General features: G+C 43.3%; 3 protein-coding genes across 5 annotated transcripts; 1 reads left to right on the forward strand and 2 right to left on the reverse strand.

Annotated features, from left to right (window-relative positions):
- Positions 1–300: 300 nt before the first annotated feature.
- On the reverse strand, positions 301–858 carry RB195_019726 (uncharacterized protein; the record flags this gene model as incomplete). The annotated part of the gene is made up of 1 exon (XM_064187715.1): positions 301–858. The coding sequence occupies one exon, from the start codon at positions 856–858 to the stop codon at positions 301–303; it is 558 nt and encodes a 185-aa protein (XP_064043596.1).
- A 359-nt stretch (positions 859–1,217) lies between these two features.
- On the reverse strand, positions 1,218–5,497 carry RB195_019727 (uncharacterized protein; the record flags this gene model as incomplete). Of its 2 annotated transcripts, XM_064187716.1 has the most annotated exons (6): positions 1,218–1,831; positions 1,885–1,990; positions 3,053–3,274; positions 3,339–3,470; positions 4,368–4,466; positions 5,411–5,497. In XM_064187716.1, 6 exons carry the CDS (start codon positions 5,495–5,497, stop codon positions 1,218–1,220), a joined length of 1,260 nt encoding a protein of 419 aa, XP_064043598.1. The 2 variants fall into 2 exon arrangements, with proteins under 2 accessions (XP_064043598.1, XP_064043597.1); XM_064187717.1 differs by lacking the exon at positions 1,885–1,990 and having other exon boundaries at positions 1,218–1,794; positions 3,111–3,274.
- A 3,468-nt stretch (positions 5,498–8,965) lies between these two features.
- RB195_019728 (uncharacterized protein) lies at positions 8,966–18,389 on the forward strand (the record flags this gene model as incomplete). 2 transcript variants are annotated; one of them, XM_064187719.1, is made up of 20 exons in its annotated part: positions 8,966–9,031; positions 9,148–9,244; positions 10,806–10,862; positions 10,932–11,058; positions 11,697–11,772; positions 11,863–11,973; positions 12,154–12,250; positions 12,311–12,432; positions 13,055–13,147; positions 13,689–13,925; positions 14,004–14,109; positions 14,204–14,289; positions 15,599–15,700; positions 17,293–17,385; positions 17,443–17,512; positions 17,596–17,690; positions 17,746–17,866; positions 17,944–18,021; positions 18,078–18,134; positions 18,241–18,389. In XM_064187719.1, the coding sequence occupies 20 exons, from the start codon at positions 8,966–8,968 to the stop codon at positions 18,387–18,389; spliced, it is 2,040 nt and encodes a 679-aa protein (XP_064043600.1). The 2 variants fall into 2 exon arrangements, with proteins under 2 accessions (XP_064043600.1, XP_064043599.1); XM_064187718.1 differs by having other exon boundaries at positions 17,293–17,512.
- Between the last annotated feature and the right edge of the window lie 1,511 nt (positions 18,390–19,900).

The raw sequence follows: 19,900 nt of genomic DNA on the forward strand, positions 1-19,900 counted from the left end.
TACATCGATCGTAGCAGTTGGTTAATGTCCTCACATACGACGGATCCACACCTTGATCGACCAGCGCTGACAGTATTGCATTCGTTTCTACGCTGTCGAAGGCTTTCCCATAGTTGACGGAGGCCACGACAAGGGGCAAGCGGTATTCCCGGCAAACCTCTATGACCATCGACACGGTCTAGATGTGGTCCAAACAGCTGAATCCTTGACGGAATCCAGCTTGTTCTTGTGGCTGCGGTTCATTCAGCGTCCTAGACATGCGCGTGAGGATGATCTTGGTGAATACTTTGTATAACACGCTCAGCAAGCATATCGGAGGTCTTCTCGGTCACCTTTCTTATGGATAAGAACGGTTCGCGAGATCTTCCACTTGTCTGGGATCCTGTCTTTCCGGAGGTAGGATGTCATAAGCACTGCTAAGATTACATGAAGCGGATGGAGCCCGAAGAAAGTCTGTTGATATAAAATCAGGTCCGGGGGCTGTGCCAGGTTCCATGCTCTTGATAGCGACTCGTACTTCCGAAGGGAGAAGTGGTTCCGTGGTGGAGCTTCACCAGTGGTGATGATCGGGCTTGGTCCAGGAGTTGATGAGCGGAAAAGGTTCGAGTATAACCTCTCCGTAATGATTTTCATCTCACGATGAGAAGACGTACCAGTCCCGTCTTCGCTCAGCAAGGCTGCTAGCGGAATATTATATTCGCCGAGATCCCTGCTGCACTTCTTTAAACTCGTTCTTCTCTGTGCTGCTTCCAGAATCTTCTTCTCCCTGTATTTCGGAAGATCCTCCTGCAACGCTTTTCTGCAGCTAGTGTTTAATAATAACCACTCAATGTGCGATGCATTCGGATCATTTCTCATAGTACTCCTTCTTTCCAACAATTCCTTGGTGGTTTTCGAAATTCATCCCAAGTTTGTCGTGCGCTACGAGGCGTGTTCAGCAAAGGCTCGTAATCCTCTGAACACCAAGTCGTAGTCCACGTTTGAGTCATCCTGGATGTGCCAGTCACTGTGGATTAAGGAGTATGCGTTCGTCGTATACTTCTTTCCTCTTGCGTTGCCAGATGTTCTTTTCCGTCGTTTGGCTAAGTCGTGTTTTTGTACGAAGGAGACGATGATCAGAACAACTACAAAAGGACTACCAAGACGTGAAATAGACACCCCCTCCGGTTGGTGAGTATGTGGTCGATCTCCGCATGAGTCGCACCATTGGGCGATTCCTATGTCCACCGAAGATGATTTTTCCTCATGAAAAGAGAATTCCTTTGAAAGAGGCGAGCGGCGGACAACAGCCCGGCGAGGCTACTGCCAATTTCATCCGTGTCCCTGATCCTATATCCCTCTTCTGTAGCCTTTCCTGGTTTTCCATCGAAGTCTCTGATAACGAATTTGTAGAAGGACTTCTCGTTGCGGATCACTTTCCCCAGCTCCTCGTAAAACGCGTCCAATTCGGAATCATCAGCTGCTGATGTTGGTGAATAGCAGTTGATGATACTGATGGATTTTTGGCGCAGAGGGCGGAGGCGAAGAATGGCCAGACGAGGTGACAGGGTCTCGTGAGAATCGACGAGATGGACGACAGATGGGTGCACAACGAAACCAACACCGCCTACATTTCGCGACGGAACCTTCTCTTCACGAATGACGAGTGTACCGCCATTCATCTGTCGTACGTCGCTCCTTGTGCACTTGGTCTCCTGCAGAGCAATCACGTGAAATTTGATACGCTCTGCAGCTCCGAGAAGGGCATGCAGGTCAGCGTCTGTGGACACTGTTCTCGCGTTGAAAGTACACATTCTGAGACAGTGTCCATGACGAGTCGTGCGTGTGTCTCCTTAGTCCAGAATCAAAGACATCTTGAGGAACCTGAGATTTGACCGACCTTACCGATCGCCATACCGTCCGACGTCTGAGACGGCAGGGCCCAGTGTGCAGGGTATTGAGGCAGTGAATATACTGGAGTGGCAAAAAGACTTCCCCAAACTATGCAGCCCTGCATTGGCGAGTTTTGGTTTCACCACAGGTCGTCGCCCAACCTATATGGATCAGGGATATATATATATATATATATATATATATATATATATATATATATATATATATATATATATATATATATATATATATATGCCACCTTGCGACATTTTTCCAAGACGGTGGTGAATCTTAGTAGTGGTTTACTCTTAGCTAGGCTTCCGATCCCGAGAAGTCGGAATGTCGGATGTGTCGCACTCCTTCTCAGCTTGGGAGACCCTGCCGGAGGATGAACCTCCGCTGTGCATCGCAGTTCGACGCCCAGTGTCACCTCCACGCCACTATGAGGCGGTAAACTGTTGTGGAGGAGGTGTTGTAATAGAGCGAGAAAATCTATTCAGAGGAAAACAAACCTTACAAACTAATGTACATTATCTGTTTTAAGAGTTCTGCTTAGGCTCCTTCGATTTGAACTCTGTTCTGGAGATTAACGGAGATGCAAAGTAGAGAAGATATGAAAAGAAAAAGACGGAAAGTGGGATTTTCAAACTTTGTAAGTTTGGAAGTTCTTTTGTACACATACAATAAAAATCTCACAAAATTCAGAAATGCTTGTGATTTTGATAGCAACTTTTCGGCTACTTCGACAAGTTCTCTCTTTGCTACTAGGGTTCAAACTAAGGACAAATCGCAATTTTACACAGTAAACAAAATCGCACAAACGAGTTTAAAAAATAACAAACCAACAATTTGGTGTGCTTTGCTCTAACAATTTCTTGATGTGCTGTCCAAGTGTGAAATTTTGGGTCTCTGAACACTTTTTCAACATAACCTTAGGCTATGTTAGGTTCCAATTATTGCTTTTGGCGCATATTTGGCGTCATTTTGCTCCTTTCTCAACGGTGTGGCAGTTTTGGATAGATCTCAGAGAGAGGAATTTAATAATAAACTAATTTTTCTCAAATTCCCATTTTATGACAAGTTACGAGCAAGCGACGGTGGCCGACAGTGCCGCCCCCTCACTCACCGTCGTTTTTCAATGTTCATGCATAATATTGTACGTGCAATGACTCCTACCCACCTTTTGTATGAAATTATTCCTTATTAAAAATTGCTTGAAATCTTGCGATATTCTGCACCCAACAAGGGCGAGCTTCTGAGATCTACAAATCTCCAGACAATCAACTAGTTGCTGGGCTTTGCATGCCATTTCAGACATAGAAAATTCGTAGTGTTCCACTGTTACTTGCGATTTTCTTGCCTCATCTAACAACCTTTTTAAGAAGCGACACGATATCTTGGCCTTAAATAAACACGTACAAGGCTACACCAGTGTTTCTCTTTAGTTTATAGTTTATATGGCAGACCTTATGGAAGAATAACCGTGGAATGGTAGCTCCACGCGCGAGGCGTATCATTTCCAAACAAGCAGTACAGTGATGCAGAAGTGTCCAATCCTTACAGGTGATTTGTCGGAAGAAGAAGTTAGGACCGGATGTCTGCAATCAACCATCATAGCTCATTCAGATCTTTTAACATTACAACTCGCAATTGAACGCAAAATCGGGTCAAACCGACATGAAGCAAGGTGTAATTGCGTAGACTGCTGCGCTCGAAGAGGAAACTGCAGCGATGAGTTGCTCTAGGAAGCGTCCCTCCGCGATTCTAACCGCTACAATGGCACTGCCTCGAGCGCAGCCGCTTAGGCGGGTTGCGATTGCGGGCGCTCAATAACCATCAAGTCCAGACTCGTGCGGGCGGCGTCACCCGCGCAGCTGTGAACTCTACAGGCGGCTTTACGCAACTGCACCGTGTTCCATGTCGTTTTGATTCGACTATATTTTGTCGGCCGGACGTGTTATCACGGTGGCGTCGACATGTTCCTTTTTTCTTTGTTTCTCTTTTTAATAGTCTTTAGCTCTTTTTTGGTGGTTTCGCACGACTAGGCTCGTAAGGTCTCAGTAAGGTCGTTTTTTGTTGGCTTCGTCATTTGCTTGCTCTCGAGGTGCCCTGAGATCGTGAGGACTCCAATTGCTAAAAATTGAAGTTCTTGAGAAGACGCTTCGCAGCAAAAGAGCAAAAAAAAAAGAATAAAAAAAATCAAAAAAAGGTTTCGCGAAGTTGACCTGCCCCGTCTCATATCGCACCAACCAGGCCTCACCCGAACATGAAGCACGTCCCGCCGACTAACTACAGCACTATGTCTTGGTTTTTTTTTTTAAATGAAAACTCTTCGTAACTCCCAATAATGCCCCGAGTTGTCAGAACGGATGAAACAGTGTCTCAAAGAAATCTTACTTTCATATTTATTAGACCGTTCAGTTGCTAAACTTTGCAGTGTCATCGCCATCAATACCCGTATTCTTAAAACAAAGAAGTAACGAAGTTCAACTTACATAGTCCACAAAAGCACTCTTCCATTTTCTAGGTGCCACACTTTCAGCCAAATTGTACATAGATCGAGACACGAGACGCACCGTTTTTAAGTTGCGCAGCTGGAATAATTGTTATAACCTCACATCCTTCAGGACAGCAGGAACAGTGGACTGTGACACAAAGTGTTCCGCTAAATTTCCCTTAAACGTAGTATACCACGAATCTGACGCTTTTCCCGCGGATTCCCTCATCACGAATCTGACGTGGTGAGGGAATCGGCGGGAAAAGCGAAAGTTAGGGTTGTAGATTGGGGGAGCCAGGGTGGTTTCGCTCATCCCTCCCTAATCGTGGTGAAAAAAAACGTTAAAGAGACCACGTTTTTCTAGAGATTTCAGTTACAACGCGCACCGTTGTGATGCGACCCATCCAAGTGCGATCGGACGAAAATCAGTGATGTGTTCTCACCAGCCTATTAAAGTGAACACAATGTGTGGGTTGTTGAGGGGGCCGGAAAGTGTTGCATAGAGGAGCGTTCTAACGTACCTCCTAATAATCAAAGCGGTTCCCATCCCGTTTTTGCGGCGATTAGAGAGAGATAAGCGGAGCCACCCCGAATCCCGCAATGTATGACCCCATATCTAGCTTTTCCCGCGGATGTCCTCAACACGTCAGGTTCGTGCTATGCTGTCTCTAACTAGAACTACTCTAACGATTTTTGCGTGCAGTGCAGTGAAAAGTGGACGCAAGAATACACGGAAGATTTCTCACCACATTCTAGTTCTTAATCTCTGCGACATCCAAATCAATAACCAAACCACTACTTTTTTCCGCGCTTAAAATCCTCTATTTTATCGTTTATGAAGCGCTAGAATCAATCGTGATATATCACTTCATAATAAAAAAAAACGAAACTCGACAATGCAGACTTGCTAAGTAGTTAAGAATGCCACTCTATTATACACAATAACATTAATAACATTCGTAGTGCTCCATCTACTCCGCGGACTATGATGATATTCAGTTTTGAATAATTCAGGATCTGTTGCGTGTAGTGCTAACCAACCTTTTGAAGTATTGATGCACGCAGTTCAACTGGAAGTTCAAAGAAGGGAAAAACATTTGGATCCCGCTCAATCGTAGTTTCTTCCATGTTCGCTCCCTCAAAGTATATTTTGATGAGAAACCGCTATCCACTAGTTACCCGGAAAGAAATATTTGCACGGTTTTTCCATGCTCGGTAGACGCTCGCTCTTCCCTCTTTCCTGTCCTAATTGGAAGGGGGAGTTGAACACGCATGGTCCCTATCACTTATAGATGGAACATACAATGCATAAACACCGGTATTTATGGCAGACAAAGTTAGTGAGCAGTCAGACAGACAAAGTGGCAGAGCTATTTCAGTGCTCGAAACGCTGCAAAAAGTTCGTGTAAGAGGCGCTGGACCGCAGACTAACTCGGAAGAAGACTTAGATCAGTTTAGAATGTTATTCGAAATACCGAGCATCCGAAACATATCAATGATTTATTCACGACGTTGATCACTTATATTATGTTATCTAACTTTAAAAATATCGTAGGACCAGGACTAAATTTCAAATGAGAACAGAGGTATGTGATATGCTTCAGTGAATCAGCTTTTTCAAGACGTTGTGCTGTAAATTCTGACTTCGGTAGGGAGCCAGAATCTCACTTTGCTTTGTGAACAATCCATAGTAACTATTTTAGCTCTCGGAAAACTGGCTGGTATCTACTATTTATGCGGAAAGAGGTCATTAGTGGATTGACTGACGAAATTACGACCACACGGCTGGGCCGTGCGCATTTAGGTCCGTGGGAGCAGACGTAAAAATATTGGATCAAAATGACACCAAGCACTGTGCAGTTGCTTAAGCGGGAGCGCGGCACGGTGAAGAAAGCGGTGGAAATCAAGGTGGGACCATCGCGAGCTACAACGAAGAATGGTGCTGGCACGGATCCTCACTCGATCCTAACCGCGACGCCGTACAGCATCGCTTTGAACGCAGCCGTGAACACAAGTGCACCGTGCTTCATCTCGTTTTGACCCCACCATACGAACGTAATACTATTCATGCGCATTAACACAGAAAAAGGTCAAACACCACCAGGTACAAAACAAGAGGCTATACGATGGATAAAACTTCCTCTGAGGTCCATAAGGGTCAACTGTTGGTGTGCGAATGATCAAAGGTAACGCTGTAGTCGTACATGCCATGAAAATAAGAGGGTGCCTGATCGTCAGTGTGTTAAACGTCACGTATCAAAACGAATAGGACGGACGGACCGACACACACACACACATACTGACGGATGTGTCATGCAGCAAGATTTGGCGTCGTGCTAAAAATTAGAGGGTCACAAGAATTTTGGCTGTCTTCAAAATGCTCAGGAAATCCTTTCTGCTTTGTTCAGATCCAGGCAACTGCCAGGGAGATAGACTCCTCGTCCACAGTCGTCTGTACTCAAGGTCAATCGGAGATCAAAAGTTCCCAATCTGGGTCCAGCCTTTAAATGTGGTCCGACAGCAGTACATTAAGCAGCACGGTTGAATCTTTTAACTCCATCCTTGTTTTCCATGATCTCACCATGGAATGCATGCTAAACATAATGATATTTAACACTTGATGGTAAAAGTAAGACAGATTACTTCAGATAGATAGGTAATTTCAGCCACAGACGAGTTGGGGGGAGGGGGGGCTGCGCAAAAGTGGCGCGCCTTTAAAAATACACATTTTTTAGCTTTAGGTGGCAGCATTACCCGTCACTGGAAAACACACAATCCATGCTTCAGTGCAATCTAACACATGTACAAGTTCTTCAATTCTTTCTTCCCTTCCTTCTAAGTCATAAATGAGCTACGGTCACCATGGTATAGATTCAATACATGCATACAACCCGGAACACAGTGTCGTTGTGCAAGCGTCTGCGCTCGAAGCGGCGCGATGGAGCGTAGAGGATAGGATCGAAGGGGGACCTTTGCTAGCACTCATTTCTGCAGTTCGCGATAGTCCCAGGCGTTTCATGTCGTTATGACATCACTATAGCTAAGTTTGTGCCGATAGATTTTTCGGAGCATCAGAGATCGCTTAGCCACGCACGCGTTGCGTGCTATTGTCTTGAATGCACTCGACGACGTGGGTAACTTCATATAGGGTTCAATTAGTGCAACTAAGCTATTGCGGGTGATACGGGAGCGCTGACAGCGCCGGTAACTTTCCCACACCTGTCTTTCTGTGTTGCATTTTCTGTGTACTTGTCAAGATAGTTCTTTTAGCTTTCACTCTTAGTGCCTCATAAATTTTGAGTGCTGACATCTCTTGGCTAACACTAACGCTCGTGAGTAGTCGGTCGCACAGATGCATAGTATAGATTATTTCGTGAAAAACCTTCCTATAGACTCTGGCAAGGACCGCTGACGTAAGTCTACGGGATGCCATCTATACTAGCTACTTCTTCACATGTAATAAGCAAGATATACTATGTTGGAGTCACGAACACAGTGAGTCCCACGATCTTTCAAATACTCCACCTTCATTGTTGAAATCGGCTCCTCATCCGCAATAAGGTTCCAACTACACTCCGCAAACGCCAACAAGTGAATACCCCAATTGGCAGTGACGCGCTCAAGTTATGTCTTTGAGGAGCGCACGGAGAGTCCAGTGAACCTGGACTCACGTGCACTTCTTGTATCCACCGGACAGAACGTGTTGGACATGTTTTGCCTTCTTCTCTACTTCATGCGCTGTTGCTTTGTAACCGGTTGGTCGTGACAGAGGTCCAGGACCCGTAGCTCTTATTAATTACACAAAGCATATTCTTATAACCTTTGGTTATATTCTCAGTCTCTTGCTGTGCTGGCAATCTTCTGGGATCATGTCCCGCGACGAAGCCGAGGGTCTCCGTAAAGCCACTGATCCGCCCCGTTGTTGTTCCGATCTGCAGCGAGAATCTCCTCGCAGTTGTCCGGTAATCGTTGCATTTCGCTAGTCTTCTCTCGAAAATTATGTTTTCATGGTTTTGTGGTTAACCAGTAAGATAACGGATAGGGAAACGACAAGGCGGAATGAGCAAGTCCCTATTCTTCATAGTATGGCGCGTCGCGGCAGAACTATGGAAACTGTTTTAGAAGTATTTCCAGAGCAGTGGAGAAAATATCCAATATGCTAGCGCTAGTGCTAGACGCTGTTTATCAAAGTCGCTGCTACTATCTCATATTTTGGTCTTTCTTTTCTCCAAGAGTAGAGTGTTGAGACTCTGAGACCATAGAGATTTGCATACCTTTACATTGGACGTGTACGTGGCGAACGAGTGTTGGGGTTTGTCGTTCTTCGTTCGACTATACAGAACCGATGGCGTCGCGCCTTTGGGTCACTTCCAGTTGGTGGCTATCGGTCGAGTGCTGTATCATGCGTCGGTCGATAATCATCATTTGGTAACGACGCGAAGCTGCGACGCCAACATTTGTGAACTTTACGCGCAGATTTAGATCAGGTGTTTAACTTGGTAATCGATGATTTGAGGTATTGATTGTCTCTTCGTGTTCGTCTCATTTTCCGTCCCATCTGTAGCATTTTGGCTTTTTGTGTTTTTTAAGCATACAATGGAGCTACCATTCGTATATATCGACCAACTAGAGCAGAATGTGGACATAATCAATGTAGGAAAGGTACTTTTCAAATATTTTAGTGGTTCGACCAAAGGAAATTCGTCAAGCTGATCAAGTTGTTCTTGAAATTGTTTCATGCCGTGGATCTAAGAAAGTTTCTGATAGTGTACTTGTAGTTCCTTATTCAAGCACGCAGAATATTAGCGAGCGGGGCAGTTTCGGATGAAATGAAGAAGAATATCTTCGAAATTTCGATGGATTGCATCAGAAACGGTATGTCTCTTTCCTTTCAGATCGAAGATCACCACAATAGAGAGGTGCCTGGGGAAAAATGTAGTAGGTGTGGAGAGAGGAGCGTCCAGTGGCACACACACATGCACACGGAGTAAACGTTTTACTATATTCAATTTCTGTGGTGTTCCTCTCACTCCCCATCACTGATCAATGGAAATTTTTTTTTTTTTTTTTTTTTTTTTTTTTTTACTTTTTTCCTTAAATATTTAAGCAGATCTCATAGATGAAATATCCAATAGTTTTCTTCCTACCGCCTCGGTTCTACATTTGAAGAGCATTCAAACTTGATTGTACATCTATACTTCTTTGAAACCGCAAAAATTTTCCCCCCCCCCCCCCCCCCCTTTTTTTTTTCTTCTTTTTCCTTTTCCCCCCCTTCCCCCCCTCTGGGGCCGTGGTCTCCTTCCCCTTCCCCCCTTTCTGGACGTGGCAAAAAAATACGCCTCTTACCCCATTTTTTTTTTTTTTTGGGTTAATGCCACTCTACAACACCCGTTTGATGGTTTGCAAATTTGGAAGTATGCATTCATATAAAAGTTTATTTAGGTATGACAGGTTTAACATATACAAAACACTTCTTACAAACCAACAATTACGCATTTCTGTACAAAAAAAACTTAGGCGAAAGGTTTCATACTTCTCTTTCTATTACCGTAAGTTCCTCATTTAAAAGTATTCAGCTTCAAACTCTCCTTTGGTACCAACATAATATAGAAACAATTTGAAAGCAACACCCAAAGTATGGGTAATCATCCTGCTTTCCCCAACAGTTATCACAGAATGATGTTTTAACGTAAAATGACGTGAACCACATAATCGTACTGATAAAGATAACCTTCCTCGTCAGATCATGTAAACTGTTGGCTACTATTTAAGCAGCAGGTTTCATTCGTGTTTCCACTTTCTGAAGAAATGTTATCAACCTGAGGCAAACGTGCAAGGGAACAGAGACGCGGAGGTGTCATAGAAGTGAAACGCAACATGGGTAGCGGGACCGGCCATAAAACGGTTGCAACGAATCATTCACCTTTCGCATGTACACGAAATTACTGCGCGATGCTACTGAGCTACGTTATTATATATTATGATAAGGAATGGTTCCTTTCAGTTTACCGTGCCTATTTTAACTTGCCCTTCGAACGCTTGGCGTGCACTGTGGAAGAGTTTACCGTCTCTAAATTACGAATTGGTATAGTAAGGTTAAAGCGACATGAAGCACGGCGCAGTTGCCTAGGCTTCTGCGCTCGAGGCGCGATGGGGAAAGCGGTTCGAATCGAGTTGAGCCCATGGCGAACTGCAGCGTAGATTGGTGCTGGCAAGGATCCCCACTCGATCCTGACCGCTACGCTTTACTGCACTGTGCTTCCATGTAGTTTTGACCCTACTGTAACCGATTTCGTGGCCTGGCTCCTAGAAGCGAAGTTTATGCGTAAAATGAAATTGTGGATAGGATGTAAACGAAATTGTCAGCATGACCTTAGTATTTATGACAAGTGTAATTGATAGATGTTTTTATAATTCTCGACATCATTCCTTACAGTGAATCAGTACTATAATGCAAAAGAGAAAGAAACACAGCTGACAAAGAGGGACGCAGGTGAAATTTTAACTACCAACGTTTGACTTTGTATCTCATCTCTGTCCTCGGCAGCACATTTTATTTTAGAACTAGATGAAATGTTACATCAAATGGAAAGAGAACTGGCCGTGAAAGAACGCATTAATAACGAGCTAAGCTCATCGATTGAAGAGAAGAAACTTAAGGTCCGAATATCGCAGATGGCGATTGAACGGTGCGTTAATTGTTTTTTTTTTTCCTGACGATATTTTTCCCTCGATATTAGGATATGAGTGTGTTGCGGATATAGAGGGAATTGGACCTTTTTTCGCCTTCTTAGCAACAACATCAGTGTTATTTGAAGCCAATAGAAAAGAGAGGGATTATAATGGCAAGTCTTCAATCACCTGCGGTCTCCTTAAAACCGCGCTGCATTGTACGTTGTTGTTCATAGGATGTTGCGTTGTAGTTGGGTGGAAATAATCTGAGCGGCTCGGTGCAGTCGTGTAAGCGGCTGCGCTCGAATCGACGCAGTGGAGAGGGCAATTGCGAAGAAGACCATCGCTAATTTTACATCATATGAAGGCTTTTACATTATATGAATCAAAACTCAGTGAAGTCAGCGCTGAATATGTTTGATCGAATAAGCATGATGTCTCAATGGAGCAGGTTGGGGAGAAGAGAATAGGTGTTTAGTGGAGAAAAAACGTGTGTTGCGAAAAACGGGCCGATAGATTTGGAAGTCTGAGTACTAGTGAATTCGAACGAATTGTATTGTATTCCCGGCTCTAATTAAGCAAGCTCTACGCTTGTCAATATTGTATGTTGGTTCAGAATGTAATATTATTATTAACGCTACTTAATTTACTGTAGATCACGAGAGAGAACCAGAGATCTTCTTCGTCAACGCAAGGAATTAGAAGAGGAGAATAAGAAGTTGACTGAACAGGCATGCGAGAACCGATTAATACTTTCACTGCTGTTTTTTTTGTTACTGTTACTGTTACCGAATCTGTAAAAAGGACAGAAAATGCTTTAGCTTGAACGAGACTCAGCGGCGTGGGCTCGCTCCCTACAAATTGCTTGCGAGCAAAAAGATCGTCTGAAAGCGCTTATGGATCTTTCACCTCGTCTAGCCAGACAAAACAATGTGAGTATGTTGTCTTCTTGAGAAACATTTCTGGAAAAGGTTCGATTTATTTTCTAGGTAATGTAGCTTGTCCTTTTTTTTTGTTATCAAGTGGATGGACCCTTCGGTCGATAATGAGAAGGGTTGTATACTGTATTAGATTATTTTACCCCAAGTTTTGTGTCTCAATATTAACTGTAGGAGAGGGACGCTGTATGTGCATTGACGAATCGACTGGAGGAATTGCTTGGTCAGAAGAGTAATTTGCAAAAGGATGAGGAGAGGCTTAAAAAGGAATGTCAGTCAATTATTCGGTTTGAAGTGAAGTGCATTTCTTTCATGACAACAAGTCTTTCAGTGGAACTTCAAACTGCTACTCCGCTTCGAGTGTACATGGTGAATTTCGCCAAAGTCACTTTGCGAACTATGGAAATGCAGGAGAAATTAAGGGAAGCCAGAAAGATTTACGACCAGTTGAAGGTAGGAAAAGAACTTACGAAATCTTCCGATATTGAGTTCTTTCCACTAGGTATAGTAGGGTCAAAACGACATGAAACACGTACGCAATTGCGTACGCGGCTTCTTTCGAGGCGCTTCGGTGGAACGTAGTGGCTAGGAGCGTGGTGAAATCCTTGCTGGCATCACCCATCGCTGCAGTTGGCGACGGGCCCACCTCGGTTCCAACTGCTGCCTCCACAGCGCCGTTTCGAGCGCGTACGCAAATGCACATCAACTACACTCGTGTTTTATTTCGTATTGACCCGACTATATGATGTGATTCTCAAGAATAGCAGTAAAAAAATGCCAAACATCCCGCAGTTTACATGACGGTAGTCTTCAAGTCCATGAAGAGATTAAAGCGCCCAAAGTGAAATTCATTACTCGTACGTTTTTAAAGAGGTGCATTCTCGGTTAAACTGAACATATTTTCCCTGGATTCGTATGAAGAGGGGGAGGGGAGTGAAGGGTGTATGATAGGTGTCATTTTGGAGAACCAAATCCTGAAAACTTCCTCCTAAAGGAAAAAGTCCAACATCAAAAATGCCCGCTTAGCTGCCTCCTCCAAGGTATCTGGTAAAAGATCATTCAAAAATGTTTTTAGGCTGAAGAAGCTGAGAGACGCCAGAAATTTGGCGCATCCGACTATGATGTTTTCGATGCCTCGTTTATGTCCTTGGATTTATCAATGAGAAAGGTATATTATGCTGATACACAATAGGAACTTCGAGAAAAGTAGCTTTTTTGAACCAATTATTGTCCTATTTTGGAGAAGCAGACAGCTAGAAGAAGGAGCTGTCAACAATTGTTTGACATGATCTTTACCGTATAAGAGTAAAACCTTAACAGAATTATTTGAAATAATAGTTGTGATTCTTTCACTCAATAACTTCAAGGTCTTCTCACAAAGCTTTAAATCTCAACATTCGCCCAAATTAAAGAAGCCCCATGCTCGCATCGAGTAGATTGGCGATATTTTAAGGGGTAGCCAAATTTCAGAACCATTACAGTTCTTAATTTTGAACCTAAAAATGAGGTCGGTAGAAATAATAAATCATCAACAATCGCGCTCTAAGCGAGAAATGAAGCGGTGAGATCGTCTGCGGGTAAAGAGAACTAGAATTTCTTCAAATTTTCGTTCTGCTTAAAAGGTGAAATTTTGTTTTCAGAATGTATATGAGGAGTTCAGTAAATCCTACTCATTATGTCCGCTCCTTTTATACAACTCGTAATCTCAGATGCATGGCAACCTGCAAAAGACCGAGCTGCCAAGAAATATTCTACCCTCTGTGCTAGAAGCCACAGAGGACGAGTCGGGAAGCGCAGAGACAGCTACTACTGACTGTTCTCGTAGTTCGCCGCTTGCTGAACCGCCCCGTACCAGTAGCCAAGATATTATTATGGCACGCACAACTGCTGTCAAGAAATATGTGGAGCAACAGTCAGAATCGGTGTCTGGTGGTCTTGCAGTTGAAGTGGGTATTGCATTGAACATTCGTAGGAAACTTTATATGCGCATATGGTGATTTGGTGGTGCAAGTTCACTGTTTCAGAGGGATGACACTGATTCGGGAGAAATGACCCGTGATGAAGACGAACGTATGTCAGTGTGTGATCAGGAGCGTACTCTTCCTTCATCTGGAGTGGACGTTGAGATATGTTTCAGTTCTACCTTTTTGCTATCTAGACGAAAATTCCTCTTTCATTCTGTTCGCAGCATCTCAAGAAGTGCTGAATAGTTCGTTGTAGACAGCAAGTGCCAGTGGTACGGAAGGTGGTATTCGAACAGAAGATGCCAACATGGACGACACTGTCGAAGAGGAAATTACGCAGAATCAGGTGAATCGATACAAAGAAAAGATGTATAGTATGAAATTTCCACTTTGATATGAGGAATTAATGCAGACGGATCCGAAAGATAGGAAAAACTGTTGCCCATTTGTTGCAGAAGACACAAGAATTGAAAATAATTCACAATTTTTTTACTCTTAGCGCATGATGAACTTATGTTACAAAAATGTCCATTGTCGCGAATTTTTCGGATTTTAAAAGTTTTGATGTGACCTACTTATGCACTTTTGTAACAGGTATTGCTATACTGTAAACGAAACTTATGGTTTTGCACTGTCAGTGCAATTGCAACTGAAACCTGAGCTGTGCCCAAACGTAGCAGATGAACATTCTTCCCACAAACCCCTCAGACTATGGATAAAAAGGGTAAAATCCGATTTAAGAAACCGAAGATCCTATTCTGCTTCCGACGAATCTCTACTATTAGCTGCGTTGCAAAGTTTTACTTACAGTCATCTGCGTAGGAGCGCAGAAAACAGCACCGCCTTGTACGTGTACGTCACATTGCACCATAAATCGAAACTTCAGTCGGACAGCAGAAAGGGTTTCAGTGAATGCAAACAAGTTCAAAGCGTTGTTTCAAATGTAAGGAGAATAGTAGCCTTATAAGTAGTTAGTATATCCTTCTAGATTTTGCAGTCCCACGCAACCAGCTACAGTCGCGTCCCCTGAATCAGTTGCGGTGCAGTTGCGTAAGTGACTGCGTTCGAAGCGGCGCGGTGGAGCTAGCCGTTGGGATCGATGTGTGACAGTCGCTTGCTTGACGCAGATTGCAGCGGTGGGTGCTGCTAGGGAGGATCTCCTCTCGATCCCAACCGCTACGATCCACCGCTACGATTCACGCTTCGGGCGCAGCCGCCTACGCAACTTCACCGAGCTTCAGCTTGTTTCAACCCGACTATATCATTGCGAAATGGCCGTATTGAGGAATCTTCGGTTGTGCTTGCTTCGCAGCTTCCCAACTCTTGAATAACCTTGTCTTGAAGCGTGCCTCCTTAATGGTTCAAATAACTTTTTGCTTTTAATTTTTTTTTTTTTTTATTTAAAAATTTTTTTTTTTTTTTTTTTACCAAAAAAAGGAATTTAAAAAAAATAAAAAAAATTTAAAAAAATTTGAGGAAATTTATTATAAAAAATTTATGGTGTAAGACTCCATCCACTGATAAAATTACGACAACACCTAGGACTTAGTTTACCAATAATTTGCTTATTTTCAACTTTCAACTTTTTTGCTCCGTACTTATCACTTAATCACAGCATTCGTAGCTCCATAATCGATAAGAAAATAGTTGTTAAGGTTGGCGGAGACGACGATTTCTCCGATGAGGATGCCGCCATGAATGTCACAGTTGAGGATTGTGAAAATAATGGCACCACGGAGGAAAATGATTTGGATGAGGTACTCAAGGAAGCACTACGAAGGCTCTGATTGTGGTTCATTATCAGTTCGGCTGTATTATTATGTTGGACATTTACTATTCTGATTTGGCATATCGTGCGTCATGCATTACGTTTCCGTCTGTGTTGGGTGTCTGAGGGCTAAGGTGTACGAGGGGAAAGCACGAGAATTTCCAGGTGATATGTTGTTCGAGAAATTCAGTAGTGAGAAGTAGATGCGATCGGCGGCGAAGGCAAGAAGAAGAAGAAAGTCACCAACAGTAGTGGATGCTATCCTGAAAAAGAAACCATCCGATCTCTCATACTCCGATTTTACTGCAAATTTGCTGAGAAAATCGGAATATGTGGGCCTGCCTTGTTGTGATGAACATGGTGAGGTTCGAGTCTTCCACAGAAACGTATGGGCACTACAACCTTTCATAAGAATGAAAACTACAAGAAGTTTTCTAAAAGTGACCCTAGAAAAGGCGGGTACATGAGGATCTCAAAATTGCCTTCCGTGCATTCCACAATCCACTTGGAAAAATGCTGTTGGGGGCCCCCAACCGCGCTCTTATTTCTGGAAGCTCTATCGTACTTTTTTCTCTCAGCAACTTCATATGTCACAGATCCTCTACGATTAAACGTCTCAGGTCTTAGGTCCCCGACTAATTTGGTTATTTACTTCCAGAACTAGGAGTGGGAGAGCCCCCTCCCACTTGCACTTTACCCTCCACCTGTATAGTTAGTTATAATTAGGATCAAGGGGTGCCTGCTTGCCTCTCTTATCGCTGCAGTTCGCGATGGTACCCCCTCCATCTCAACCGCTACCCTCCACCGCGGCGCTTCGAACGCAGCCGCTGTGTTCTTTTTCAATGAAGAGTTTAGGAATTTTGCGGTCCAACGGATACGGCCGATTGTGCGGTCTGTTTTTCATACGAGGTGGGCCATGATTGTGACGGAGGCCACGTACATTTCCATAGATGGAAACTAGCAATGACATTGTCGTTGTGTCTAACTTATTCCCAATGGGAATACACTAACGATGAAGCTCAAACCATCAGGCCTACTGGAACAAAGGAGTTACCACAAATACTCAACAGGGTTTCAGGCTGCAGTTGACTTCATCCCAATACGGACGGGTCAAAACGATCTGCAGCTCGGTGCAGCTGCACAACAAAATGCAGGCGTTTGTCTTGTGTTTTTAGTTATTCAACAACTCACCAGGTATATAACAGAAATCAAATTACCGCATTCTTTTTTTTTCAAGTGGTGAGACTACGCATAGGGTCAAAGCGAAATTAAGCTCGGTGAAGTCACGTAAGCAACTGCAATTGAAGCGCGGCGTAGCTAGCGGTTGGGATAGAGTGGGGGAGGGGCCTCTCTAGCTATACTCGAGGTAGTGGTATCGAGCCACCCTCACTGGCTCCACCGCGCGCTGCGAACGGCTCTGTTAAAGCATGTAACGACTTGTCTCAGCGCTTCGCCCTTTATATAAAGCTCACATCTCTCTCGTAGCTCATGATGGAAAGATATTGAAAGTATCCGGCCTATTTCAAGTGTTTTAACTCTTATATCTTATGTGGACGACCATTAATATCTCTACGATTTCAGAATCAACGGAATGAAGGACATTCATCTCCTCGGCGTCCAACTCCACTAGAACAAAAAGCCTGGTTCCCTCAAGATCTTATCTCGAACGAGACGGTTAGATCCCCTCCTTCGCAGGATACTTCATGCTCCAAGAAATTGCAAGGAAGTCAGGAAAGTGAACTATCATCTCAAAAACACCATCAAGCATCTCTTCTTTTGCGTACACCTCTTCGGCGAAAAGGTACTTCTCAACTCTTAATCTAGTTCACTCTTGTTGGTACATCTCGTTTCGTTTTGGTCGGTGTTAAAAAACAGTGGTTATAGCGCCCACTCATAACCAAGATAAAAGTTTATCCGGTACGCCTGCACAATCGCAGCGCAGTGAACATAGCCAGGAGAACGTCGGTTTCTTCAATTCGGTAGGTTTCACTTTTTGTCTCGTGCCTTGATGATTTTGATTCTAACAATTTTCAGTTACTCAACAGAGAGTGCTCCCCAGTACACGAGGGCGTTCCATTCAGTTTCAGCGGAAACGAAACCGACAAAGATGACTTTGATCCTACTGCCGCTTTAAACATAAGTACGCATAGCAATGGTGGGATATTCTTTCTTAATACTTATGACATTTTTTTTTTACTTTCTTCACTACGCTGTGTTGTTCCACCGTTTTAGATCCAGGCGCAGATTTCTTGTCCTTGATAGAGTCAGCAAATGAAAAGAGGGTTAATGAGCGTCAAGTAAACTCTTCAGGTTTTCTGTCTTACGATTTCCTTCTGAAGTCGTCAAAACCTCTTCTTTTATTTCAGCCAATGAATTTTCTTTCTCTTTGTTCGGTGGAGCCGCCGATGGGGCTGCCTCCAGCGGTTAGTTTACGTCCAAGTAATTATGATTAATTATGATGAAACCCTGTTCCTTTTCTCTTCCGTCCAAAGAAGAGAGAAGGAAAAAGGAATTCGGTGAAATGTTTAGGATCGGACGGCGAATTTGCGTTCGATTTTGGTAATCCATCGCAAACTGATGATGGAAATGGTGATATCACGTTCCAGTTCAATTTTGGTGCACCTTCCGACGAACAAACTACAGGAAACGATGAGGCATTCAGTTTCTTCCGTTTTTGATTAGTCGTTATTCCTGCCGAGAAAATGTACTGTTATCGTTCTTGTTGTTTGGAAATGAAGTGGTGTCCCCCGATGAACTTCTTGGAATCTAACATCACGAGGTTCTAGTGTTAGAATTCCACGATTGTAGTTTTTTGTTTAACTAATCGCGGTCCCATCTCCTGATTATTTCAGCTAGATATTATTTATCTAATATATTGGTGCTTCCTTCAAAAGTTCTATCATAAGCATTCCCATTGAATTTCTTGTCAATTTCGTTCATTTCCAAAGGTTGATGAAGTGACTGCGTACTATTACTCATATAAATGTATACCGCACCTTTGTTGTGGCCAGAACGGACGCAACAAAGAGGGCAATAATTCTGTTTCCTTGCTGATACCTAGCTATGTGTACACTTCTGCTGAATCTTTGAATCTTTGATGTTGAGTTCCATGTTGTGCTATTTTTTCCCTAAATTTCGAATGATTTAGAATCGTTTTTTTTTTTTTTTTGTTCAGGAGAGAGGAATAAGACATCGGTTTTTACCCATTCGGTATTCTTGTTTCTAGACATTTTTTTTTCAGAATTTATTGTTTTTCGTTGTGTTCATTGTTCCTTAGTAAGCTGTAATATTTGTTCTCTCCTAGGTACAACTCATTCTTCGGTGTTGTTGTTTTTACCAAGAGTAAAATCTGTGGGATTCACCCTCTCATCTTTTGCAGTTATACACTTTAGAGCATTGTCACGTTGTTCAGCAATCTCCAAGTCCCCTCTTCTTGAAACCTCGGCATTTGGAAGTGTATTTATGTTTTCTTATTATGCCAACGAGATTAGGTGAAACTTTATTATTGGCCCATTTCGACAAATTCGTCTTTATCAAAGGCATGAAAATGGCTCGAGGTCTTTGATGCCGTGCATATCACATCAAACTCCTCTCTCCATGCCAAGCCTCGGTATTGTTCTAAGAATACCACCCAAGACCTCCAAAAAGAAAACAAACTGACCAGTCCCACCGACCAGCGCGAGACTGATCAGTTTGTTTTCCTTTTGTGGGTTGGAATACTGAGCTGTCCGTAGATCTCATTCGCCTTGGTGAGAATCTATAAGAGCGCGCTGGTTCATCAGCCCCGCTAGTCGGTGAGACTGGTCAGTTTGTCTTCCTTTTGTAGGTCTTGCGTGGTATACTTAGCACAATATCGAGGCTTGGCAAGGAGAGGAGGAGTTTGCATGCACGGCATCAAAGACCTCGGACCATTTTCAGGTCTTTGATAAAGACAAATTTGTTGAAATGGGGCAGTAATAAAGTTTCATCTAAGCCTCGTTGACAGAATAACAAAACATAAATACATTGTCACGTTATTTCTAAAATTTTCATGCTTTCGTTTCGAAATTATACGCAAACACAATGCAGCATACTGTGTAATATGCTACGATATAAAGGAGAATTGGATCCAGCAATTTTAAGCGAAGAACTGTTAGTGGATAGCTTCTTGCAGTTAGTTGAACGTTGTCTTCAAGTGCTTCTTGGACCA

The sequence above is a fragment of the Necator americanus genome, chromosome II (genome assembly GCF_031761385.1).
Source record: "Necator americanus strain Aroian chromosome II, whole genome shotgun sequence".
Taxonomy (NCBI): Eukaryota; Metazoa; Nematoda; class Chromadorea; order Rhabditida; family Ancylostomatidae; genus Necator; species Necator americanus.